Source organism: Petromyzon marinus, chromosome 76 (genome assembly GCF_048934315.1).
Source record: "Petromyzon marinus isolate PM22_M1 ecotype Great Lakes invasive population chromosome 76, UKy_Petmar_22M1.pri1.0, whole genome shotgun sequence".
Classification (NCBI taxonomy): domain Eukaryota; kingdom Metazoa; phylum Chordata; class Hyperoartia; order Petromyzontiformes; family Petromyzontidae; genus Petromyzon; species Petromyzon marinus.
The window spans coordinates 2,257,659-2,284,450 of record NC_133742.1 but is presented as its reverse complement, the minus strand read 5'-3'; the positions used below and the strand labels follow the sequence as shown (position 1 = coordinate 2,284,450).

General features: G+C 54.6%; 2 protein-coding genes across 2 annotated transcripts in view; one reads left to right on the top strand and one right to left on the bottom strand.

Annotated features, from left to right (window-relative positions):
* The window catches only part of LOC116957543 (uncharacterized), a 186,384-nt gene that overhangs the window by 23,939 nt on the left and 135,653 nt on the right, over positions 1–26,792 (top strand). The gene's annotated exons all lie outside the window — the stretch shown is intronic.
* Positions 1,089–14,705, bottom strand: LOC116957540 (cobalamin binding intrinsic factor-like). Its single transcript, XM_076056501.1, has 10 exons — positions 14,602–14,705; positions 10,989–11,084; positions 7,994–8,195; positions 7,224–7,417; positions 6,527–6,679; positions 6,117–6,295; positions 4,208–4,403; positions 3,432–3,630; positions 2,721–2,842; positions 1,089–1,704 (listed from the first exon to the last, which is right to left on the bottom strand). The coding sequence occupies exons 2-10, from the start codon at positions 11,059–11,061 to the stop codon at positions 1,643–1,645; spliced, it is 1,380 nt and encodes a 459-aa protein (XP_075912616.1). The 5' UTR covers positions 11,062–11,084; positions 14,602–14,705; the 3' UTR covers positions 1,089–1,642.

Below are 26,792 nucleotides of genomic sequence, written 5' to 3'. Positions count from 1 at the left end.
GTGCGAGTCTCTGGGTCTCTGTGCGCGTCTCTGGGTCTCTGTGTGAGTCTCTGGGTCTCTGCGCGAGTCTCTGGGTCTATGCGCGAGTCTCCGAGTCTCTAGGTCTATGTGCGAGTCTCTGGGTCTATGTGCGAGTCTCTGGGTCTATGCGCGAGTCTCTGGGTCTCTGCGCGAGTCTCTGGGTCTATGCGCGAGTCTCCGAGTCTCTAGGTCTATGTGCGAGTCTCTGGGTCTATGTGCGAGTCTCTGGGTCTATGCGCGAGTCTCTGGGTCTATGCGCGAGTCTCTGGGTCTCTGTGCGAGTCTCTGGGTCTATGCGCGAGTCTCTGGGTCTCTGTGCGAGTCTCTGGGTCTATGCGCGAGTCTCTGGGTCTATGCGCGAGCCTCTGGGTCTATGTGCGAGTCTCTGGGTCTCTGTGCGAGTCTCTGGGTCTATGTGCGAGTCTCTAGGTCTATGCGGGTCTTTAGTGCGAGTCTGGCTCTCAATGTGAATCTGTGGCTCTACCCAAGTCCGTGGCTCTCCGAGGGTCTATGGGTCTCTGTGCGAGTCCACGGAAGTCTATGGACCTCCCAGTTCATGGATCTATGATGGTCTACGTGGGAGTCTAAGGATCCGCGCGAATCTATGGATCCCCCACGTGACTCTATGGGTCTCTGCGCGAGTCGATGGTTTCTAGAGATCTCCGTGTGACTCTATGGGTCTCTGTGCGAGTCCCATGCCTCTCCACGTGCGAGTCCACGCGTGGTGAGGTGGAGACCCCACGCAGAGCGTGCAGCAGAGAGCCGCACCTCGACTCCCAAGACAGCCCCAACACCGCCACTCCACACAGACCCCCACCACTCCACACAGACCTCCACCACTCCACACGGATCCCCACCACCACTCCACACAGACCACCACCACCACCAATCCACAGACCCCCACCACCACCACCACTCCACCACCACTCCACACAGACCCCCACTCTCTGGGGAGGATTCTTTTCTCACATTTTACTTCATCCAAGTCGCTACACAATTGGGATATAGCCCCTAAAAACCATGTGGTTTCTGCGTGCTGTATAATTATTGCAGAGATGCCACTCGCAGCGAATACAAAACTTTTAATGTTTGATTATATCACGTGCATCGTCATGTACGAATATAATCTATGGATGTGAATGGGAATCTGTGGGGTCGTCACTTCTCGCCAAGACCGTGAGGCTGCCTTTGGTGGGAGGGGAGGGGGAGGAATTGATACAGCAGTGGACCGATCATGGCCCACTGTTAATAACGGCGAGGATGACGTCAAGGCTGCGATTATGACGATGACGTCACGGCAGCGATTATGCCGATGACGTCACGGCCGCGATTTATGACGATGACATCACGGCAGCGATTATGACGATGTCACGGCTGCAATTATGACGATGACGTCACGGCTGCAATTATGACGCTCCCACTGCCACGTTCGCCTTGCAGCAGCAGCACAGGGACAGCTGCCACCAGGGGGGAGGGGGAGGGGAGCCACATCTGGGGGCCAATGAGATGGGAGGCGACGATGACGTAGCACAGCGAGGGAGCCCCGCAGTCAAGTCCCCGTCTCCTGACGTTTGTTGAACGTTGACCGGCGTCGTGCCTCCCCCCCCTCCCCACGCTGCATCTACCACGTGGTGAGATTGGCGATGAGGTGTTGTCCATCAGACACAATGTAGTCCCTCAGCCCTGCGCACAGCACCGCCACACACGGACGGGGGAGGGAGGAGGGTTAGTTGCGTGATCCGGGTCGAGCCAAGATAAATATTTGGGGGGGCCGCGGTGGCCAGGAGATGTTAACTACCTCGCCTGGTAGGCAGGAGGTCGTGAGTTCGATCCCGACCCTGGACTTGCAGGATGGGAGGGGTCTCATTTCGCACGAGCGAGCGAGCTGGGTTGTGTGTGGATGAGCGAGATGGCGAGCAACTGGTTGAATGAGTGAATGAGTGGGTGTGGGTGAGCGGGCGAGTGCAGGCGAATGATTAGGTGGGTAGGAGAATGAGGGCACGAGTGAGATTGGTGCTCAGTGAGAACTCGAGAGCGAGAGAGACACCAGGACAGGAGACGGAGGAAGAATCTCATTCTCCGATTGACTCTGGGTTGGTTCTCACCAAAAACACGAACAAAAGCAGCAACAAACCCCCCACAGTAAACAAAGTTCAGCAATCAGCACAACAGCGAAATCCTTGAGGGTAGTAGCTTGGGATGGAAGAGCCTCCCCGTTCACACAGTTGGTAGTGCAGGCAGTCTTGGTGTCTTAGTTTAAACAATTTAACGATTTTACTTTACCAGGTAGAGAGCCCCCCACGGAGACATTTCCTGTTTTTCAGAAGCGACCTGCCTATCAAAATTATAGCTCAACCACGTGGCTGATCCTTGTGGAAATGTGTAGCAACAGACAAATCATCTAAACAACGCACGTCGATTCGAAATTATGGAGGAAAAAAAGTCCAGTCTGAGCCACGGGGAGGGAGACGCAGAATCTCAAAATCCAGGAGATCGAACCCACGACCTCCTGCGCACCAGGCGAGGGAGATGACATCTCACGGCATCACGGCTCAAACCGCTCGGCTGGAATCGGCTGCCACTGGGGGGTGCCCTCTGGGCTAGAGGCCACACGGCAGCAATGGCGGTGCCACCCCGAACCGGTCACCGCTCCCCTCCCCTCCCCCCCCCATGCCCCGAGGCGGCCAACGGCTCCTCACCTTTGTCCAGCGGGGTGCTGGGAGCATCCAGCAGCTGCCAGTACTGGTGCAGGGCCGAGTCCGCCACGAGTCCGTTCACCTGCACCAGGTAGGGCCCGAAGCTCGACGGCTTGGTCTTGAAGCTGCGTGTCAGACCACACACACACACCATAGAGACAGAGACACCATAGAGACACCACACACAGACACCACACACAGACACCATAGAGACACCACACACAGACACCATAGAGACACCACACACAGACACCATAGAGACGCCACACACAGACACCACAGAGACACCACACACAGACACCATAGAAACACCACACACAGACACCATAGAGACACCACACACAGACACCACAGAGACGCCACACACAGACACCACAGAGACACCACACACAGACACCACAGAGACACCACACACAGACACCATAGAGACACCACACACAGACACCACAGAGACACCACAGAGACACCACACACAGACACCACAGAGACACCACACACCACACACACCCACCACACACACCACTACACACACCACGCCCCTTACTCCCTCTCACCACCTCCATCGCCTCACCTCCCCCACCCACGCTCACCAACCCCCCCACACCTCACCCCCCCGCCCACCCCACTACCTCTCACCACCTCCATCCCCCGTTCCTCTGCCATCCCCTCACCCCCCCCCTCCCTCACCACCTCCCCCTCACCCCTCCCCCCCACCTGAACTGGAGGGCGTTCTGTGCCTGGGCGGCCTCCAGCACGCGCAGGAGGTTGGAGCCGCTGGGCACGGTCACGTGGACACTGTTGTCGAAGGTGTGGCCCAGGCCGTCGGTGGCCTGGTAGGTCACTCCGATGGGCCACGACGAGTTGCCGGCGGGCGGGCTCAGCGTCAGCTCGCTGTGCAGGTCGTGGACGCTGTCTGCAGAGCAAACGGCAGGAGAACAAAATCGATTTCATGCCACCACAGGTTGACCACCACCACCACCACTCACATGGTGCAGCAGGTTGACCATCATCACCAGTCACAAGGTGGTGATTATCACTACCACCATTCACATGGTGGTGATGATGATCACCACCACCATTCACATGGTGGTGATGATGATTACCACCACCATTCACATGGTGGTGATGATGATCACCACCACCATTCACATGGTGGTGATGATGATCACCACCACCATTCACATGGTGGTGATGATGATCACCACCACCATTCACATGGTGGTGATGATGATCATCACCACCATTCACATGGTGGTGATGATGATCATCACCACCATTCACATGGTGGTGATGATCACCACCAGCACCATTCACATGGTGGTGATGATCACCAGCACCATTCACATGGTGTAACAGGTTAACCACCACCACCACCAATTACAACCCCAAGTGGCAATTGTCCCTGTGCATTGCCTACCATTGACCACAGCCACACACCTCACCACCAACCCCCCCATTGTGTCACGGAGGCCCCACCCAGGTCCGCTCACCGTCGTCACCCACGCAGGTGATGCGCGGCACGGCCAGGTAGGTGGTGCCCAGCAGCGTGGGCAGCAGCTGGGCCAGGGCCCCAGGGGACGCGGTGAACTCCCCGGCCACGGCGGCGGCGAAGAGGAAGGTGCGGGAGGCGTTGCCCCCGTCCCAGCCGCTCACGTTCACCCCGCTCCCTTGGGCAGCCTGCAGGGCCTGGTGGGGGTAAGGGGGGGGGGTGTTTGATTGCTGTGCCAGGCGAGGTGCACGAGGAGGAGGTCACGTGACAGACCCTGCAGGTGCCATGGGTTGACCGAGACGATTTGCAGATGCACCACCTGTGCCCCTACTATGTTTTAGACACCCCAGCACTCCACTCGTTGTTGTGAGCATCGCTCCTCCGTTGTTGCTGGAGGGCGACTGCCCCCAACTGCCCAGTCGCGTCCTCACGAGCCTCCTCCAAAGAGGCCGATCTTAACACCGCTGGTATCGATTGTCGGCAAGTCCACTCAGCTCCACATTCTTCTGTCAGCCTATGCCGTGCCCGGTTAGCCCCCTCTATCCGGCCAAACAGACGCTGCTGGGGGCATGCAGTGGATGGGCATGCAGGCTACATGCCCCAGCCAATGGAGCTTTGCCTGCCGGAGGAGCTCAAATGGGACCGTCCAAACCTTTCAAGGATATGCGAGCAGTTCAGATAACCCAGCCTGGTTAAACCCAGGATGGATCGTAGGCAGGCCAGCCTAAATGTTTCTAACCAACATAGGATTTTCACTTGGGGGTGGTCCTCGTTTTTCAAGCACAGAGAAAGAAGGGCGTAACACTTTTATATGGAAGCTACAGGCCAGGTAGCTTCCACACAGCGTTACGCAGCAATTGAAAAGAGATTTCCACCCACCTGATTCTGAGCGAGACCTCTGCTGTCGAACCAGAGCTGGTCATGAGCACACTGCCCAAAATGGCAAAACGACACTCGCTGGACAATGGCCCCATAACCTATGGCGAGTTGAGCAGGTGGAGTGTTTGATGGCACAAAATACCCAGGCAGGTGCTTATGTATGAATGTTGGACTTCTTTCGCACCGTATGTAGCCAACTGTGCGAATCAGAGGCGCGAGCTTTGGTGCAGCTGAGGAACACTTCAGGTTTACCAGTAGAGCGTCCAACTGCTCCGAGTGAGCAGCAAATCACCAGATCATCAGCAAACATAACATGGTTGACCAATAGGGAGCTATTTTCTCAACCTCACCCGGGCATCGATAAGCCTCCTATTGTATTTGTACCAGATGGAAATTGCTCCAGTACAGCCACAGAACGCTTCTCGAACTACGTGGTTCCAAAAAAACGTGAAATAATGTCGGAGCATGTAGACATCCCTGTCGCACTCAAGGTGAACAAGGAACGGCTTCAACTCCTGGCCATATCGTTATACCCGGGCCTGCCCACCATCATGAAGGTCTTTAATTGTTGTGAGCAGAGTCAGAGTCTCATAAAGCACTTGCAATGAATACTCCAGGGCTCAGGATTGTTCTATTATTGGCCTTGGCCAGGTCAAGACAGCACAGCCAGAGAAGGAATCCAACGAATCGGCTTTGCCTGCATTCCTCCACTGATATCCATCTGTGGTGGGGGCAAAAGCCACGACCACCATTCCTTGCTTCCCATCGATGGGGAGTAGAGCCCACAGTCTGGGCCTGGCAACTTCCCACTCCTCACCGCCACGCTCCCACACCCCCCCCCCCTTCATTCCGTTGTTCACAAGCACCACCTCGTGGAGGAATGGCAATCCACTAAGACCACAGCCCCCCCCCACCAGCCAGCCAGCCCCCCCCCACCAGCCAGCCAGCCCCCCACCAGCCAGCCAGCCCCCCACCAGCCAGCCAGCCCCCCACCAGCCAGCCAGCCCCCCACCAGCCAGCCAGCCCCCCACCTGTACGGCGAGGGCGGTGCTGTAGATGTTGCCGATGGCTCCGTTTCCCGAGCGCTGCCCCAGCAGCAGCGAGGCGAGGCTCTGGGCTGCCGCGGCCACGGCAGTGGCGAGCGTGGGGGGCCGCAGGAGCGGAGTCCCCTTGAGGCACGACAGCGCCACCAGCGCCTGGGATGCCTCGTCTGAGGGGGGGGGGGGGAGTGATGTTCGCTCAGCCCCCCACTCCTCGCTCGTCCAGCCCCTCCATTTTACTCTCAGAAGAGGCAAAGATCACCACCCCCCCGTATAGCCTACACACGGTCGTGGGCCAAGTGCCGTTAGCAAGTAGCAGCACCCATCAAGTCCTCCCACTCCGCAGTGGTGATGTTTGTTGGACACCACTGGGAAGTTGGAGTCGCTCGCCGCTCGCTCACCGAGGGAGTGGGGCCCGTCGCCAGACCCCTGGAGCAGGGCCCAGCTCGCGAGCTTCTCCACGGCGTCGGGGTCCACGCTGGCGTTGAGGATGCACAGCGCCTGCGTGGCGAGCGCATACTGGTAGTAGGTGGTGAGCGGCCTCCCAGCCAGCGCTGAGGGGAGAGAGCGCAGATACGGGGGGGGGGGGGGGTTCACCACCACCACCACCACCACGACTACCACGACTACTACCACCACGACTACTACCACAACCACAACTACCACGACTACCACCACCACGGCCACCACTACCACCACCACTACCACCACAACTACCACGACTACTACCACCACCACCACCACGGCCACCACTACCTCCACCACCACCACTACCTCCACCACCACCACTACCTCCACCACCACCACTACCTTCACCACCACCACGACTACCTCCACCACCACCACTACCACGACTACCTCCACCACCACGACAGCTACCTCCACCACCACCACTACCTTCACCACCACGACTACCACCGCCACGACTACCACCACCACCACAGCTAACTCCACCACCACGGCTACCTCCAACACCACCGCCACTACTACCAGCACCACCACGGCCACCACCACCACCACCACTACCTTCACCACCACCACCGACGACGTCACCGCTACATCACCCCCCCCCCCCCCGCGCGTGTCCCCACGTCGCACCAACGCTGCGCCGCTCCTCGTCGAGCCGCTGGTCCAGGATGCCGAGGAGGTCGACGTGGACCCAGCCCAGGCGCATGGCCTCCACGGGCAGGCACGAGGCCCTCAGCGCCAGCACCATCAGCGCCAGCAGCCCCGACGGGACGGCCTCGCCGCGACGGGGCCTCTCGTCCGGGTCGGTCACCTGCCCCGGGCAGCTGTGGGACAAAATCCCATCCCCGCGTTGTTAGAGCGGCGTCTGCATGGACGACTTCTTCCGCACCGTACGTAGCCAGTCGTGTTACTCGGGAGGTGTGGGGGAAGAAGAACGACGACAACAAGAAGAGAAGACGATCTCAAGACGAGAAACAAGAGGAGGTTTTACCCATTCTGGCGATCAAACGGGGGTTACGTTAAGAAGTTCAAACACCGAATGGAACCTGGGAGCGGCGGTGGCGGTCGCTGCTACACTGCCCTGCGGACCCGGCTACGTCCCGAGGTTCCGATTCTCGCTCACGGCCACCAACACCGGGCGACGATTCTCCGAACCGATCCTGGCCCTCCCCTAGGTCGACTCGGCCTCAAACGAGTACCCGGGTGGGTCGGCGCGTGTAAAGTCATCGCCACTGGGGAGACAAAGGCGGCCGGGCGCCGTTGCCGGCCACCCACCCCCTCGCGTACCGCCGCCGGCATTCGTCGGGCGCCGCGATTCACCAACAGCACTTGCCCCAACAGTCCGCCGAGGCTACACGGGGGACCTTTGTCTCTTGGGGGAGGTGGAGGGGTCGGCGAACCTGCGGTCGAGGTGCAGGTCGGCGAGGCGCGCCAGCAGCTGCTTGAGGAAGGAGCGCTCCATGCGCAGGTTGTGCACCGGTGCCAGGCGCAGTGCACACAGCACCGTGGGGTCGACCAGGAAGCTCTCGTCCGAGGGTCGCGTCGAGTTCAGCAGCACCTTGACCACGGCCAGGACCACGGCCGACTCGTTCGCCGGTGCCGCTAGGGGGAGGGGTGGGGGGAGGAGCCAGGAGGAGGTGGGGGGGGGGGTCTCAGTGCTCCACGGGGGGGGGTCTCAGTGCTCCACCCCCAAGGGGGGGGGTCTCAGTGCCCCACCCCTCCCCGTGGAGCAGCATGAACCATCACCACACAGACTGCGGTCATCCTCGCTGCAGCGGCTCGCCGTGGACCAACAAAGGCGGTGGGGGCACCGGCTTCTGTGGCCGTCTGGAACGCTCTTCCTTCTGACAATAGGAAGCCATTGGGAGCCGTGCTACTTTGCAATCATCGCCGAGGTCGACAAACTCGTTTCTTTAGAACCGCTTTGTGCCTTTAGTTTGTTGTGGTCACCCCCCCCCCCACGAACCGTAGGGTTGGCTACGTACGGTGCGAAATAAGTGAAACACACAGTAGCATACACACTGTGTGTGTGTGTCTGTGTGTGTGTCTGTGTGTGTGTCTATATGCGTGTGTGTGTCTATGTGCGTGTCTCTATGCGTATGTGTGTATATGTGCGTGTGTGTGTCTATGTGTATGTGTGTCTATGTGTGTGGGTGTCTATTTGTATGTGTGTCTGTGTGTATGTGTGTCTGTGTGTATGTGTGTCTGTGTGTATGTGTGTCTGTGTGTATGTGTGTCTGTGTGTATGTGTGTATGTGTGTCTGTGTGTATGTGTGTGTATGTGTGTGTGTCTATGTGTCTGTGTCTATGTGTCTGTGTCTATGTGTCTGTGTCTATGTGTCTGTGTCTATGTATGTGAGTGTGTATGTGTGTCTATGTGTATGTGTGTCTATGTGTGTGTATGTGAGTGTGTGTCTGTGTGTCTATGTGTATGTGTGTCTGTGTGTCTATGTGTGTCTATGTGTGTGTGTCTGTGTGTCTATGTCTGTGTGTCTGTGTCTATGTGTGTGTGTGTGTCTATGTGTCTATGTGTGTCTCTTTATGTGTGTCTCTCTATGTGTGTGTGTCTGTGTGTCTCTGTGTCTCTATGGGTCTCCTGACAAGGGGGCTGTCAAGCGGCCACGACCAATCCTGCAGGAGCGGCGCGCGACGACTTTCCGGTGCGGCCGAGCGAGAGTAAAACTTTGTTTTATTTAAAACTCCTCTTAAAAATAATTACAGCAGTGCGTGCCGAATGTGGTGGTACCTGCTATCACTACAGTAGTACATGTCGACTCTATAGCAGTGTTTAGCGACTGTATAGCACAAAGTATTCATCTGACAGAGTGGCGTGGCGGGGCCTAGTCCCGTGCAGAGCCTCCGGCCTCGCCTAGATTGTCCAGCCGGCCGAGGTGGCACCTTGGCAGGCTGGGGAGCGACCCCTGACCCCCCCCCCCCAGCCACAATCTCCCCGGCCGCCTTGCAGTAATATCTAGTGCTAGCATGTAGCGACTGTATATATTAGTAACTGCACGCATCGGGGTGAGGGGGACATCACACAGTGAAGAATTCGCTTCAGCGTTTAGTGTATTTTTAACACTAAAGAAAATGTCCCCCTCACTCCCACCGTGCGACTTGGCATGGTCATGCATGCGTCATCAATAAATACATACAATGCAAGCGCACAAAAATCGCACTAAATCGCTAATTAAACTAATTTAAAGTTGACGGATGTGAAAAAGGAATAGCGCTTGCTGACCGTGGGGCTTACGGCGTGGTGCCTGGCTATTTTATTTTTTCACATAAACCCCACGGTTGGAGAGCCAAGCGCGCGACCACACACAAACCCACGCACAATTTTGGACTTTTATATATGTCGTGGAGTAGGAAGGTGCTTAGTGCAAACAGGGTGATTGCAGGGAACCAAAGACAGTACGGGTTATGTCGGGTCAGCCAGGAGGTGCGGTGGCTGGGACGGAGAGGTTACGTTAGGCCAATTAAGCCAGGAGGCCGGAGACGGCTGTGATTGGCTGGTGTTGTGGCTGGGGTCGAAGTGGCGCCGAGATGTCTGGCCGGGGAGCAGGTGTGGTAGACGCGGAGCGTCGTTGGGACGCGGCTTCATTAATGAGAGCGAGGACGCAGTGATAGGGGGGGGGGAGTTGGCGTTAGCAGTGGAGCAGGGAGTCGGAGTTTGGAGAGCTTGGAGATGGAGGTTGTTGAAGTTGGGGAGCTTGGAGTGAACAGCAGGGAATTGAGAGTTGGAGTCGGGGGCTGGACGAGGCAGGACGTGGAACCAGAGTTCGGAGACAGAGTTTGGAGCGGAGCTGAACAAGAGAAGCAGCCAGCAGTGGAGAGAGCGTAGCGATAGCGGAGCTGAACAGAGACGAAGCAGTTAGCAGTGGAGAGAGCGTAGTGACGGTGATAGCGGAGAGCGGAGACAGAGAAGTTAGCGGCGGAGTAAGCAAAGTGATCGTGGGGGAGTGGAGAGACAAAGGTGGCGAGCGAGCCGTGGTGACCAGGATGCTGTAAAATATTGAGGACATGCTGAGAGTTGTAAATAAAGCGGTGTTCGGAGAAAGACAGAAGTTGTCCGAGTGAAATCGAACACTACATATATATAGAAGATAAACTCCTCCAGGTGCGGGAAAAGCATGGAAGAGTATGGAAAACCGGTTACACCGGCTGGATGAGATGAACACCACCACGCCGTGTTCATCTCCACCACCACCACCACGCCGTGTTCATCTCCACCACCACCACCGTGTTCATCTCCACCACCACCACCGTGTTCATCTCCACCACCACCACCGTGTTCATCTCCACCACCACCACCCCGTGTTCATCTCCACCACCACCACCACCACCCCGTGTTCATCTCCACCACCACCACCACGCCGTATCACCCCCCCCCCCTACCGGCGACGGAGCTGTGCAGGAGGACGGCGACTGCCACCAGCAGCAGCGCCAGGGCGTGGCCAGGGCGAGCCATGACGAGCGAGCAGCCTCCTGTCACTGCAGACACCACACAGAGACACGGCACAGACAGAGACACCACACAGACACCACACAGACACCGAGAGAGAGTCACTCACTGCAGACACCACACAGAGACACGGCACAGACAGAGACACCGAAAGAGAGACACTCGCACAGACACCACACAGAGACACGGCACAGACAGAGACACCGAGAGACACTCGCACAGACACCACACAGAGACACGGCACAGACAGAGACACCGAGAGAGACACCACACAGACACCACACAGAGACACGGCACAGACAGAGACACCGAGAGAGAGAGAGTCACTCGCACAGACACCACACAGAGACACGGCACAGACAGAGACACCGAGAGAGAGACACTCGCACAGACACGGCACAGACAGAGACACCGAGAGAGATTCACTCACGACCATTACACGACCACACGAGGTATTCTTGCAGTTTGAGTTTAGATTTCGACCCAGGAGAGGACCCTGTTCGGATATTCGCCACTGAACGCGCGAGGCGTTCACCTCCGATAAATTAATAATTCACGTGCCCCTCTCTCAGGGTAATCATCACATCTAGGGCCCATCCACTGCTGGATGGAGATCACTGTGCTGGTGATGATGATGTCTCTAGCCTGCGCGTGCCCTCCAATCCACGTGTTCCCAATTTAATTCGTCTCCTATTTAAACGAAACGTCGAAATTTAAACTCTACTCGGATATTCTTAGCTCTTTCGGTAAAGTCACGTTGTTTCCCTTGCACGTGAATTTACCGAAAGAGCTAAGAATATGAATTACTGCAGTCACGAAAGCTTTAAATCAAAATCTACTCTGATATTTTATTATTCACGTGGTGGGGATTATTTATAGCAGCAGACAACAACCTGAACCCTGCATCACAGACTCAACTAGAGCGACTTTATTATCCACCTGGTGGGTATTATTGAGAGCGGCAGACAACAACCTGAACCCTGCATCACAGACTCAACTAGAGCGACTTTATTATCCACCTGGTGGGGATTATTTATAGCAGCAGACAACAACCTGAACCCTGCATCACAGACTCAACTAGAGCGACTTCATTATCCACCTGGTGGGGATTATTGAGAGCGCCAGACAACCTGAACCCTGCATCACAGACTCAACTAGAGCGACTTCATTATCCACCTGGTGGGGATTATTGAGAGCGGCAGACAACAACCTGAACCCTGCATCACAGACTCAACTAGAGCGACTTTATTATCCACCTGGTGGGGATTATTTATAGCAGCAGACAACAACCTGAACCCTGCATCACAGACTCAACTAGAGCGACTTTATTATCCACCTGGTGGGTATTATTTATAGCAGCAGACAACAACCTGAACCCTACATCAAAGACTCAACTAGAGCGACTTTATTATCCACCTGGTGGGGATTATTGAGAGCGCCAGACAACAACCTGAACCCACGATTCTCAACGTGGAGGAGAGAAACGAGAGGAGCAGGAACCCCGCAGACAAACCCAGGCGGACCGTGGGTAGCGAGAGCGACACAGACTGCGGGTTCAAGTCGCCTTGGTTCGCAGGTCACCCCGGAACCAGAACAACTCGAACCTGCGATCCGTCCCAGTATCGCCTTACCGCCGTTGCTGCGCGCATCATCACATCACTAACGTAGCAGTAGCAGCAGCAGCAGCGTCATTAAACTCACCCAGAGTCAGCGGCGGCGACAGCGGCGCCGGTAAATAGCCAGAGGCAGTAGCAGTAGAGTGAACCTGTCTGTAGAGAGAGAGACTAACAGTAGAGTGAACCTGTCTGTAGAGAGAGACTAACAGTAGAGTGAACCTGTCTGTAGAGAGAGACTAACAGTAGAGTGAACCTGTCTGTAGAGAGAGACTAACAGTAGAGTGAACCTGTCTGTAGAGAGAGACTAACAGTAGAGTGAACCTGTCTGTAGAGAGAGACTAACAGTAGAGTGAACCTGTCTGTAGAGAGAGACTAACAGTAGAGTGAACCTGTCTGTAGAGAGAGACTAACAGTAGAGTGAACCTGTCTGTAGAGAGAGACTAACAGTAGAGTGAACCTGTCTGTAGAGAGAGACTAACAGTAGAGTGAACCTGTCTGTAGAGAGAGACTAACAGTAGAGTGAACCTGTCTGTAGAGAGAGACTAACAGTAGAGTGAACCTGTCTGTAGAGAGAGACTAACAGTAGAGTGAACCTGTCTGTAGAGAGAGACTAACAGTAGAGTGAACCTGTCTGTAGAGAGAGACTAACAGTAGAGTGAACCTGTCTGTAGAGAGAGACTAACAGTAGAGTGAACCTGTCTGTAGAGAGAGACTAACAGTAGAGTGAACCTGTCTGTAGAGAGAGACTAACAGTAGAGTGAACCTGTCTGTAGAGAGAGACTAACAGTAGAGTGAACCTGTCTGTAGAGAGAGACTAACAGTAGAGTGAACCTGTCTGTAGAGAGAGACTAACAGTAGAGTGAACCTGTCTGTAGAGAGAGACTAACAGTAGAGTGAACCTGTCTGTAGAGAGAGACTAACAGTAGAGTGAACCTGTCTGTAGAGAGAGACTAACAGTAGAGTGAACCTGTCTGTAGAGAGAGACTAACAGTAGAGTGAACCTGTCTGTAGAGAGAGACTAACAGTAGAGTGAACCTGTCTGTAGAGAGAGACTAACAGTAGAGTGAACCTGTCTGTAGAGAGAGACTAACAGTAGAGTGAACCTGTCTGTAGAGAGAGACTAACAGTAGAGTGAACCTGTCTGTAGAGAGAGACTAACAGTAGAGTGAACCTGTCTGTAGAGAGAGACTAACAGTAGAGTGAACCTGTCTGTAGAGAGAGACTAACAGTAGAGTGAACCTGTCTGTAGAGAGAGACTAACAGTAGAGTGAACCTGTCTGTAGAGAGAGACTAACAGTAGAGTGAACCTGTCTGTAGAGAGAGACTAACAGTAGAGTGAACCTGTCTGCTGTGTAACGAGGCTGTCTGCTCCCCGCTATTTGAGCGCTCCCAGGGGGGGCGGCTCCGGCACGCCCACAATGAGCGCTGCCGTGGGCCCAGCAACACCTGTGGGGGTGGGGTGGGGGTGGGAGAGTGGGGGGTGGGGGTGGGGGGGATAGAGGTGGGGGGGGGATAGAGGTGGGGGGAGGGTTGGAGAGTGGGAGTGGGGGGAGTGGGAGGGGGAGTAGAGGTGGGGGGTAGAGGTGGGGGTTGGGGGGTAGAGGTGGGGGGGATAGAGGTGGGGGGGATAGAGGTGGGGGGTGGGGGGGGGATAGAGGTGGGGGGGGGATAGAGGTGGGGGGGATAGAGGTGGGGGGGATAGAGGTGGGGGGGATAGAGGTGGGGGGTGGGGGGGGGATAGAGGTGGGGGGGGGATAGAGGTGGGGGGGATAGAGGTGGGGGGGATAGAGGTGGGGGGGATAGAGGTGGGGGATAGAGGTGGGGGGATAGAGGTGGGGGGGATAGAGGTGGGCGGATAGAGGTGGGGGGGATAGAGGTGGGGGGGATAGAGGTGGGGGGTGTGCAGTGATTCTCGCGCTGCGCTACGAACCCGAGTTTTGATTCCCGCTCACGGCCACCAACCCACCACAGTGATGGAGATTATCTGAGACCAACTCAGCCTCCCCTCGGTCGTAGGCGTGTTCTGTGTGTACACGTGTTGTGTGTGTACACGTGTTGTGTGTACACGTGTTGTGTGTGTACACGTGTTGTGTGTGTACACGTGTTGTGTGTGTACACGTGTTGTCTGTGTGTGTACACGTGTTGTCTGTGTGTGTGTACACGTGTTGTGTGTACACGTGTTGTTTGTGTGTGTGTACACGTGTTCTCTGTGTGTGTACACGTGTTGTCTGTGTGTGTACACGTGTTCTCTGTGTGTGTACACGTGTTCTGTGTGTGTACACGTGTTGTGTGTACACGTGTTGTCTGTGTGTGTACACGTGTTCTCTGTGTGTGTGTACACGTGTTCTGTGTGTGTACACGTGTTGTGTGTGTGTATGTACACGTGTTCTCTCTGTGTGTGTACACGTGTTCTCTGTGTGTGTGTGTACACGTGTTGTGTGTATGTATGTACACGTGTTCTCTCTGTGTGTGTACACGTGTCCCGCTCACGGCCAACACCAGTGACGATTATCTGAACCGGGTCCTCGGCTTGCCCTAGGTCGACTCAGCCTCAACTGAGTAGTAACGTTGTGCCGTGCGCAGTAAACATCGCTAGCACTGGGGAGACAAAGGCGGGCAGGAGGGCGTGGTGCTGGCCACCCACCCCCTCGTGTTGCCGTGACGGCCTTCAGAGATGCTGCGACTCGCGAACAGCACTTGCCCCAAAAGTCTGTCAAGGCTACACGATGGGGGCGGAATCTTTGTCTTTGTTCGTAACAAGGCCACATATATAACAGGCGACGTTTCGGGCAATGAACCCTCGTCCTCCTCCTTCATGACACGACGATAGAGGAGGAGGGGCGAGTGGGGAGAGCGAGTTAACGACGATACCCCTGGGGCCCCGGTGGTGGTGATGAGTCTCGCATTGTCAAGGCGATTCCACAGCACCAGCTTTGTATTGTCAGCAGCAGCAGCACGCGTCAGGCATTGGGAGCTGTTGTGATGAAGCTCAATGACGGACACAGGAAGACACACAATCACGTATCTGTGTGGCCCCTTCCTAGCCGGTGTGACGACGACGATGATGATGATGGCAACTAGGCTTGATGTGAATGTCTGTGTGTAAATGTCTGTGTGTGAATGTCTGTGTGTGTGGATGTTTGTGTGTGAATGTCTGTGTGTGTGGATGTCTGTGTGTGTGAATGTCTGTGTGTGAATGTCTGTGTGTGTGTGAATGTCTGTGTGTGTGTGTGAATGTCTGTGTGTGTGAATGTCTGTGTGTGTGAATGTGTGTGTATGAATGTGTGTGTGAATGTGTGTGTGAATGTCTGTGTGTGTGTGAATATCTGTGGTGTGTGGATGTCTGTGTGTGTGAATGTGTGTGTGAATGTGTGTGAATGTGTGTGTGAATGTGTGTGTGAATGTCTGTGTGTGTGTGAATGTGTGTGTGAATGTCTGTGTGTGAATGTCTGTGTGTGTGTGAATGTCTGTGTGTGTGAATGTCTGTGTGTGAATGTCTGTGTGTGTGAATGTCTGTGTGTGTGTGTGAATATCTGTGTGTGAATATATGTGTGTGTGAATGTCTGTGTGTGTGCATGTGTGTGTGAATGTGTGTGTGAATGTCTGTGTGTGTGTGAATGTGTGTGTGAATGTGTGTGTGTGTGTGTGAATGTGTGTGTGTGAATGTGTGTGTGTGAATGTGTGTGTGAATGTGTGTGTGTGTGTGTGAATGTGTGTGTGTGTGAATGTGTGTGTGTGTGAATGTGTGTGTGAATGGTCCGGAAAAACAACCCCCTACCTACTCGTGGGGCCGGACGGGCAATGCTGCCGTGGACATTGCTGTTGGAGGGAGGGCCAATTCCGATTGGCCTTTCATGGTATCTGTGACCACCACAGTGGTTAAATGGGGGCTCTGGACGTGTGCCAGGGGATGGTAACCCCTCCACCTTCAATTAACTACCACTAAACTACGACCGAAAAATGTAATTAACAAGCTTGTGCCGGAGGCCCCGGGGGGACAGGCGTCTATGACGTGGACAGTCCTATACTCGGGGACAGGAGACTGCCAAACAACAGGGAGTGGCTCTTCTTCTGAATAAAATAATGAAGAGGGCATTGGAGCGTGGTGGTGAGGGGTGAGAAGCTGTAAGCCCCAGGCTACTTTGGGTTCGCTTCCCATCAACCGGAGGCAAGGAGTGGTGGTCGTGGTTACGTATGACTCCACCGAAGACGAACATCTGTGGAGGGATGCAATCAAGGCTGATGAGTCAGATGCCTTCTATGAACTCCTGTCACAGGCGCTAGCTAAAGTGGCCCTTCGGGATAGAGTCATTTGTTGGGTGACTTTAATGCCCGAGTTGGCCATGATGCTGGCACCTGGTTTGGAGTGATTGGAAGGCATGCGCCAGATCAGCTCAATAACAATGGTAGGAGGCTGCTACATTTTTGTGCAGCCCATGGGCTTGTACTTACCAACACGGTGTTCCGGCATCGGCGCATCCATACAACATCATGGATGCATGCCGGGTTCAAGCAAGAACATCTGCTGGACTACGTAGGGACAGAACAGTGGATGCGGGCCCATGTCCTTGACACCAAGACCTACCATGGAGCTGATCTACCCTATGCCCATCGACTAGTCATCTGGAAGATACACCTGTCATTCTTCCACTCCGGTGGTGGGTGTACACCCAGGACCCCATTCAAACCTAAGATGGCCTGGTCTCAGCTAGCTGATGAAAGTTGCAGGCAAGAATTTCATCATCGCTTGAAGCTGGGGTTGGCATCGTCCCCAACTCCTCCAGATGTCGAGGGTAAATGGGTGAGGTTTAGGACCGTGACTCAGGCAGCTGCAATGGCTGCTTTGGGTACGCGGTCCAGACCTCCCCAGAGACCCTGGCTGACAGACAAGGTGTTCAGGATGGCTGAGAAAAAGCGACAGGCCCACTGTCATCGGCTACAGAATCCCACGTCAGATAATGAGGAGGCTTACCACAGCCTTCGCTCGGAGGTTCAGAGAGCCGTGAGGCGCTGCAAGGATGAGTGGTGGTCGCGGGTTGCTGAGGAAATGGAGTCTGCCTCAATGGCCCGCGATCATAAATCCCTTTTTAATTCCATCAAAAGAGTAACCTGCAGCACCACACCTATTACCATCATTAGGGGAAAAAACGGTGATCCAATCTCCGACCCCCAGGAACATGTTTGCAGATTTGCTGAACATATCTGTGAAGTCCTGGGGGAGGGGAAATCCCTCCACATGGAGAACATCGTAGGACAAAGTGGGGATGACCCTATATATTGGAAGAGGAAGTCACCCCCTGTGAGTGGCTGTCTGAAGTGCCATCTGTTGAGGAAGTACTGAAGGCGATCCAGAATCTGAGACCAGGAAAGGCACCGGGCAGAGATGATCTCCCAAGCGAAATGCTGGGGGAGGGTGGCGTTTGTGCACAGACTGCCCTATATGACATCATAACAACAGTCTGGACCACTGGAGGGGTTCCGCAGGACTGGAATGATGCCCTGGTGATCGTCATTTTTAAGAAGAGGGACCGCACAGACTGTAGCAACTACAGGGGCATCTCACTCCTCAGTGTATTTTGTACCATCGGGCACTCCACCCCCACAACTCCCAATCGGTGATGGGGCAGTTGTGGAGAGAGTGGAGAGTTTCCCATACCTGGGCAGTGTGCTTATGACTGGCTCCAGTTTAACAGCAGAGGTCTCACTCCGAATCAGTCGAGCGGCAATATCTTTTCACCGGTTGCGTAACGCTGTGTGGAAGCTACCTGGTCTGTCGCTCCGCACTAAGCTTCAGGTCTTCTCGGCCACGGCCATTCCCTCCCTTCTCTACGCTTGCGAAACGTGGACCCCCCTAATGGAACATCTTCGCCGGTTAGAAACATTTAGGCTGGCCTGCCTACGATCCATCCTGGGTTTAGCCAGACTGGATTGTGTGAGGAGCTCACAAATCCTTGAAAGATCTGGGCAGGGTCCCATCGGTGAGCTCCTCCGGCAGGCAAGGCTGCGATGGCTGGGTCATGTAGCCCGCATGCCCAGCCACCGCATGCCGAAACAGCTTTTGTTTGGCCGGATTGAGGGGGCTAAGCGGGCGCGGCACGGGCTAGAGAAGAGATGGAGTGATGTGGTACAGGAGGACATGGAGCTGAGTGGACTTGCCGATGACTGGTACCAGCGGTGTCAAGATCGGCCTCTGTGGAGGAGGCTCTTGAAGGATGCTACTGGGCAGTTGGAGGCAGTCGCCCTCCAACAACAACGGAGGGCGGAGGAGCGACGCTCACAACAGCGAGCGGAGCGCCGGGTGGCTAAAGCACAGCAGGTTGGCACAGTAGGGGGCACAGGTGGTGCATCAGCCAGTCATCTCAGTCAGTCGACCCGTGGCACCTGGGTCTGCCCCGTGACCTCCTGCCAGCGGGCGTTCGACACTTCACGTGGCCTCAGGGTGCACATAGCCTGGCACAAGCGTCGTGGTGACGTCACCGCCACTTAGTGGCGAATGGCGGTTGTTGTTGTTGTGTGAATATCTGTGTGTTTGTGAATATCTGTGTGTGTGAATGTGTGTGTGAATGTCTGTGTGTGTGAATGTCTGTGTGTGTGAATGTCTGTGTGTGTGTGAATGTGTGTGTGTGAATGTCTGTGTGTGAATGTCTGTGTGTGAATGTCTGTGTGTTTGAATGTCTGTGTGTGTGAATGTCTGTGTGCGTTAATGGCTGTGTGTGTGAATGTGTGTGTGTGTTAATGTCTGTTTGTGAATGTCTGTGTGTGTGAATGTCTGTGTGTGTGAATGTCTGTGTGTGTGAATGTATGTGTGTGTGAATGTCTGTGTGTGTGAATGTCTGTGTGTGTGAATATCTGTGTGTGAATGTCTGTGTGTGTGAATGTCTGTGTGTGTGAATGTCTGTGAATGTGTGTGTGAATGTCTGTGTGTGAATGTGTGTGAATGTGTGTGTGTGTGAATGTGTGTGTGTGTGAATGTGTGTGTGTGAATGTGTGTGTGTGAATGTGTGTGAATGTGTGTGTGAATGTGTGTGTGAATGTGTGAATGTGTGTGTGTGAATGTGTGTGTGAATGTCTGTGTGTGTGTGAATGTGTGTGTGTGAATGTGTGTGTGAATGTGTGTGAATGTGTGTGTGAATGTGTGTGTGTGAATGTGTGTGAATGTGTGTGTGAATGTGTGTGTGTGAATGTGTGTGTGTGAATGTGTGTGTGTGAATGTGTGTGTGAATGTCTGTGTGTGTGTGAATGTGTGTGTGAATGTGTGTGTGTGAATGTGTGTGAATGTGTGTGTGAATGTGTGTGTGTGAATGGTCCGGAAAAACAACCCCCTACCTCCTCGTGGGGCCGGATGGGCAATGCTGCCGTGGACATTGCTGTTGGAGGGAGGGCCAATTGGGATTGGCCTTTCATGGTATCTGTGACCACCACAGTGGTTAAATGGGGGCTCTGGACGTGTGCCAGGGGATGGTAACCCCTCCACCTTCAATTAACTACCACTAAACTACGACCGACAAATGTAATTAACAAGCTTGTGCCGGAGGCAGGCGTCTATGACGTGGACAGTCCTATACTCGGGGGCAGGAGACTGGCAAACAACAGGGAGTGGCTCTTCTTCTGAATAAAATAATGAAGGGGGCATGGGAGCGTGGTGGTGAGGGGTGAGTAGCTGTAAGCCCCAGGCTACTTTGGGTTCGCCTTCCCATCAACCGGAGGCGAGGAGTGGTGGTCGTGGTTACGAATGCCTCCACTGAAGACGAACATCTGTGGAGGGATGCAATCAAGGCTGATGAGGCAGATGCCTTCTATGAACTCCTGTCACAGGTGCTAGCTAAAGTGGCCCTTCGGGATAGAGTCATTTGTTGGGTGACTTTAATGCCCGAGTTGGCCATGATGCTGGCACCTGGTTTGGAGTGATTGGAAGGCATGGGCCAGATCAGCTCAATAACAATGGTAGGAGGCTGCTACATTTTTGTGCAGCCCATGGGCTTGTAATTACCAACACGGTGTTCCGGCATCGGCGCATCCATACAACATCATGGATGCATACCGGGTTCAAGCAAGAACATCTGCTGGACTACGTAGGGACAGAACAGTGGATGCGGGCCCATGTCCTTGATACCAAGACCTACCATGGAGCTGATCTACCCTATGCCCATCGACTAGTCATCTGGAAGATACGCCTGTCATTCTTCCACTCCGGTGGTGGGTGTACACCCAGGACCCCATTCAAACCTAAGATGGCCTGGTCTCAGCTAGCTGATGAAAGTTGCAGGCAAGAATTTCATCATCGCTTGAGGCTGGGGTTGGCATCGTCCCCCACTCCTCCAGATGTCGAGGGTAAATCGGCGAGGTTTAGGACCGTGACTCAGGCAGCTGCAATGGCTGCTTTGGGTACGCGGTCCAGACCTCCCCAGAGACCCTGGCTGACAGACAAGGTGTTCAGGATGGCTGAGAAAAAGCGACAGGCCCACTGTCATCGGCTACAGAATCCCACGTCAGATAATGAGGAGGCTTACCGCAGCCTTCGCTCGGAGGTTCAGAGAGCCGTGAGGCGCTGCAAGGATCGGTGGTGGTCGCGGGTTGCTGAGGAAATGGAGTCTGCCTCAATGGCCCGCGATCATAAATCCCTTTTTAATTCCATCAAAAAAGTAACCTGCAGCGCCACACCTATTACCATCATTAGGGAAAAAACGGTGATCCAATCTCCAACCCCCAGGAACAGGTTTGCAGATTTGCTGAACATATCTGTGAAGTCCTGGGGGAGGGGAAATCTTTCCACATGGAGAACATCGTAGGACAAAGTGGGGATGACCCTATATATTGGAAGAGGAAGTCACCCCCTGTGAGTGGCTGTCTGAAGTGCCATCTGTTGAGGAAGTACTGAAGGCGATCCAGAATCTGAGACCAGGAAAGGCACCGGGCAGAGATGATCTCCCAAGCGAAATGCTGGGGGAGGGTGGCGTTTGTGCACAGACTGCCCTATATGACATCATAACAACAGTCTGGACCACTGGAGGGGTTCCGCAGGACTGGAATGATGCCCTGGTGATCGTCATTTTTAAGAAGGGGGACCGCACAGACTGTAACAACTACAGGGGCATCTCACTCCTCAGTGTGCCGGGAAAGGTCCTGGCAAGGATTATTCAACATCGCCTTGCCAGGCACGCTGAGGAGAGGCGCGTGGAGCCCCAATGTGGTTTCAGGAAAGGGCGGTCCTGCACAGATGTCATATCTTCTGTCCGTTTGCTACAGCAGAGGTGTAGGCAATTCCAACAAGACCTACATCTCAACTTTATTGACCTGGTCAAGGCCTATGATACCATCAGTAGGCCTGGGTTCTGGGTTGTTCTTCGTGCTTTCGGAGTCCCTGACCCACTGCTCACGATCATTAAGGACCTTCATGATGGTGGGCGGGCCCGGGTAAAACTACGTGGCCGGGAGTCAGAGCCATTCCCTGTTCACCTTGGGGTGCGACAGGGATGTCCTCTGGCTCCAACATTATTTAACATCTATTTCGACCACGTAGTTCGTGAAGCCTTCAATAGCTGTACCGGAGGAATTTCCATCTGGTATAGATGCAATGGGAGGCTGATTGATGCCCGGGTGCGGTCAAGGGATCGCTCCCTATTGGTCAACCACGTTTTGTATGCCGACGAGCTGGTAATTGCAGCTCACTCACTCAGAGGAGGCGTTGGAGGCGCTGCTGCTGAACCTGGAGTGAAGAGGTGTGGCCTTTCCATCAGCCTCACCAAAACTAAGCACCTGCCTGGGTATCTTTGTACCATTGGGCACTCTGCCCCCACAACTCCCAACCGGTGATGGGGCAGTTGTGGAGAGAGTGGAGAGTTTCTCACACCTGGGCAGTGTGCTCATGACCGGCTCCGGTTTAACAGCAGAGGTCTCACTCCAAATCAGTTGAGTATCAATATCTTTTCATCGGTTGCGTAACGCTGCTGTGTGGAAGCTACCTGGTCTGTAGCTCCGCACGAAGCTTCGGGTCTTCTCGGCCACGGTCATTCCCTCCCTTCTCTACGCTTGCGTTTTGTTTACGTGACAACTCCCAAGCTGATTGGCCGTGTCGAGTGGTGGAGGGTTTAGACACAACATTTATACATAATAAAGGTTTTTGGGTTAGATCGCGTTATTTATAAATGTGTCGTAACCCTCCACCACCCGACACGGCCAATCAGCAGAAGGGTGTCACGTTGACAAAAGACAATTAGTTCACTACTTTAGCCCACCGGTGTGTTGAAGAGTGAATCCACAACATTTACAGTTTGAGTAGTACGACGTTTCGCTGGTAATTACATCCAGCATCATCGGGCAATTCGCCAGAATGGTGAAGCCCTCGCTTGCTCCAGGGTGACGTTTTTGCTGATTGGCCGTGTCGGGTGGTGGAGGGTTACGACACATTTATAAATAACGCGATCTAACCCAAAAAAACCTTTATTATGAATAATATTGGTCGCGAAAGCCTTCTAAGTGTTACACCGACAACATTTATACTTACGCGATCTGACCCAACAACCTCTGTTGTGAACAAGTCAAAAGGTGACGCAACAACATCAGCCGTGGCGCAATAACAACAACAACAACAACATCAGCCGTGGCGCAATAACAACAACAACATCAGCCGTAGTGCAATAACAACAACATCAACATCAGCCGTAGTGCAATAACAACAACATCAACATCAGCCGTGGCGCAATAACAATAACAACAACAACATCAGCCGTGGTGCAATAACAACATCAACAACATCAGCCGTGGCGCAATAACAACAACAATAACAACAATAACAACAACAACAACATCAGCGGCAGTGCAATAACAACAACAACATCAGCCGTAGTGCAATAACAACAACAACATCAGCGGCAGTGCAACCCTCGCCTGCCCAGCAGCCAGGGTGGAGCGGGCAGCAGCCAGACGGCGCCTGGGGCCACGCCGCTCCAGTCTGCGGTGTCGCGAGTGGGCGAGTTGGAATGTGCACGCGGTTCACGCCCTGCGCCCCCAACCTGGTGACCCGAGTTCAATTCCCTGCCACGACCACCACCAGCAGCAGCAGCAGCAGCGGCGGTGACGATTATCTGACACGGATCCCGGGCCTCCCCTGGGTCGACTCAGCCTCAAATGAGCGGTGTTGGCCGCCCAAGCTGCATCGTGTGCCACGGCGCCGGTCCCCTTCGTCAGTGCCGCTCGCTACTCGCAGCACTTGCCCACAACGGCGTGTTAAGGCTACACGGGGGATCTTTGTCTTTGGTGTTGGTGTTGTTGTTGCTGTGTCGAGGATTTGAGTGAGAGGCACCCACACCCCTCCTCGTCGCATTCCTGGCGAGGCTGGCACGGTCGGTCTCTCTTCAAAACCGGATTTTCCAGTGCCGGACGAATGCAGCGAATGGATGAGTCACTCAGTGAGCGGTTTCATTCATTCTCAGCGCTGCGTCAACACTTCGCCTGCTGCTGCTGCTGCTTCTGGGTAAACCCCAGCGCACGTGTTTGGCAACGAGCTTGCAGGATTACGAAATGTGGCCATGATGTTTTGCATATTAATGTGCAGGGGCAGGGTTCATCAGGGAGCAGTGTTCATCAGGGAGAAGTGTTCATCAGGGAGCAATGTTCAGTGTTCATCAGGGAGCAATGTTCATCAGGGAGCAATGTTAATCAGGGAGAAGTGTTCATTAGGGAGAAGTGTTCATCAGGGAGCAGTGTTCATCAGGGAGAAGTGTTCATGAGGGAGCAGTGTTCAGTGTTCATCAGGGAGCAGTGTTCATGAGGGAGCAGTGTTAATCAGGGAGCAATGTTCATCAGGGAGAAGTGTTCAGTGTTCATCAGGGAGCAATGTTCATTAGGGAGCAGTGTTCATGAGGGAGCAGTGTTAATCAGGGAGCAGTGTTCAGTGTTAATCAGGGAGCAATGTTCATCAGGGAGCAGTGTTCATGAGGGAGCAATGTTCATCAGGGAGCAGTGTTAATCAGGGAACAATGTTCAGTGTTAATCAGGGAGCAATGTTCATCAGGGAGCAGTGTTAATCAGGGAGCAGTGTTCATCAGGGAGAAGTGTTCATCAGGGAGCAATGTTCATCAGGGAGCAATGTTCATCAGGGAGCAGTGTTAATCAGGGAACAATGTTCATCAGGGAGCAATGTTCATCAGGGAGCAATGTTCATCAGGGAGCAGTGTTAATCAGGGAACAATGTTCATCAGGGAGCAGTGTTAATCAGGGAGCAATGTTCAGTGTTAATCAGGGAGCAATGTTCATCAGGGAGCAGTGTTAATCAGGGAGCAGTGTTCATCAGGGAGAAGTGTTCATCAGGGAGCAATGTTCATCAGGGAGCAATGTTCATTAGGGAGCAGTGTTCATGAGGGAGCAATGTTCATGAGGGAGCAGTGTTAATCAGGGAGCAATGTTCATGAGGGAGCAGTGTTAATCAGGGAGCAATGTTCATTAGGGAGCAGTGTTCATGAAGGAGCAGTGTTAATCAGGGAGCAGTGTTCATGAAGGAGCAGTGTTAATCAGGGAGCAGTGTTCATGAAGGAGCAGTGTTAATCAGGGAGCAATGTTCATCAGGGAGCAATGTTCATCAGGGAGCAATGTTCATCAGGGAGAAGTGTTAATCAGGGAGCAATGTTCATCAGGGAGAAGTGTTCAGTGTTCATCAGGGAGCAATGTTCATCAGGGAGAAGTGTTCATCAGGGAGCAGTGTTCAGTGTTCATCAGGGAGCAGCGTGCGGGGTTAATAATAAATCATAATCAGTATTTAGACTGCAGAAGGAATCCGATGAGCTATGAAGCTCTTTGTGTCACAGATGTCCAGGAGCAGCGGGTCACGACGTTACAGCAACAAACACAAAACACACAAACACGATAGCAGTGCAAAGTGTAGCAACTGTAGCTGGAATAGCTGCGGGCTTCCCACGTGACCAGCTGCGGGCTTCCCACGTGACCAGCTGCGGGCTTCCCACGTGACCAGCTGCGGGCTTCCCACGTGACCAGCTGCGGGCTTCCCACTTGACCAGCTGTAGGCTTCCCACGTGACCAGCTGCGGGCTTCCCACGTGACCAGCTGCGGGCTTCCCACGTGAATAGCTGCGGGCTTCCCACGTGACCAGCTGCGGGCTTCCCACGTGACCAGCTGCGGGCTTCCCACGTGAATAGCTGCAGGCTTCCCACGTGACAAGCTGCGGGCTTCCCACGTGACCAGCTGCAGGCTTCCCACGTGACCAGCTGTAGGCTTCCCACGTGACCAGCTGCGGGCTTCCCACGTCAATAGCTGCGGGCTTCCCACGTGACCAGCTGCGGGCTTCCCACGTGACCAGCTGCGGGCTTCCCATGTGACCAGCTGCGGGCTTCCCACGTGACCAGCTGCGGGCTTCCCACGTCAATAGCTGCGGGCTTCCCACGTGACCAGCTGCGGGCTTCACACGTGACCAGCTGCGGGCTTCCCATGTGACCAGCTGCAGGCTTCCCACGTGACCAGCTGTAGGCTTCCCACGTGACCACCTGCGGGTTTCCCACGTGAATAGCTGCGGGCTTCCCACGTGACCAGCTGCGGGCTTCCCACGTGACCAGCTGCAGGCTTCCCACGTGACCAGCTGTGGGCTTCCCACGTGACCAGCTGCGGGCTTCCCACATGACCAGGTGCGGGCTTCCCACGTGACCAGGTGCGGGCTTTCCCACGTGACCAGCTGCAGGCTTCCCACGTGACCAACTGTAGGCTTCCCACGTGACCAGCTGCGGGCTTCCCACGTGAATAGCTGCGGGTTTCGCACGTGAATAGCTGCGGGCTTCCCACGTGACCAGCTGTAGGCTTCCCACGTGAATAGCTGCAAGCTTCTCACGTGAATAGCTGCGGGCTTCCCACGTGACCAGCTGCGGGCTTCCCACATGACCAGGTGCGGGCTTCCCACGTGACTAGCTGCGGGCTTCCCACGTGACCAGGTGCGGGCTTTCCCACGTGACCAGCTGCGGGCTTCCCACGTGAATAGCTGCGGGCTTCCCACGTGACCAGCTGCGGGCTTCCCACGTGACCAGGTGCGGGCTTCCCACGTGACCAGCTGCGGGCTTCCCACGTGAATAGCTGCGGGCTTCCCACGTGACCAGCTGCGGGCTTCCCACGTGACCAGCT

Bases quoted from the DNA above. Each gene is read 5' to 3' on its own strand.
- LOC116957540 (XM_076056501.1), bottom strand. From the start codon at position 11,061: ATGGCTCGCCCTGGCCACGCCCTGGCGCTGCTGCTGGTGGCAGTCGCC. The intron at 4,404-6,116 runs GTGGGGGGCTGG...TACCCCCACCAG, and splicing joins GCACCGCCCTCGCCGTACAG to GCCCTGCAGGCTGCCCAAGG. The intron at 3,631-4,207 runs GTGAGCGGACCT...TTTGCTCTGCAG, and splicing joins CACCTGCGTGGGTGACGACG to ACAGCGTCCACGACCTGCAC.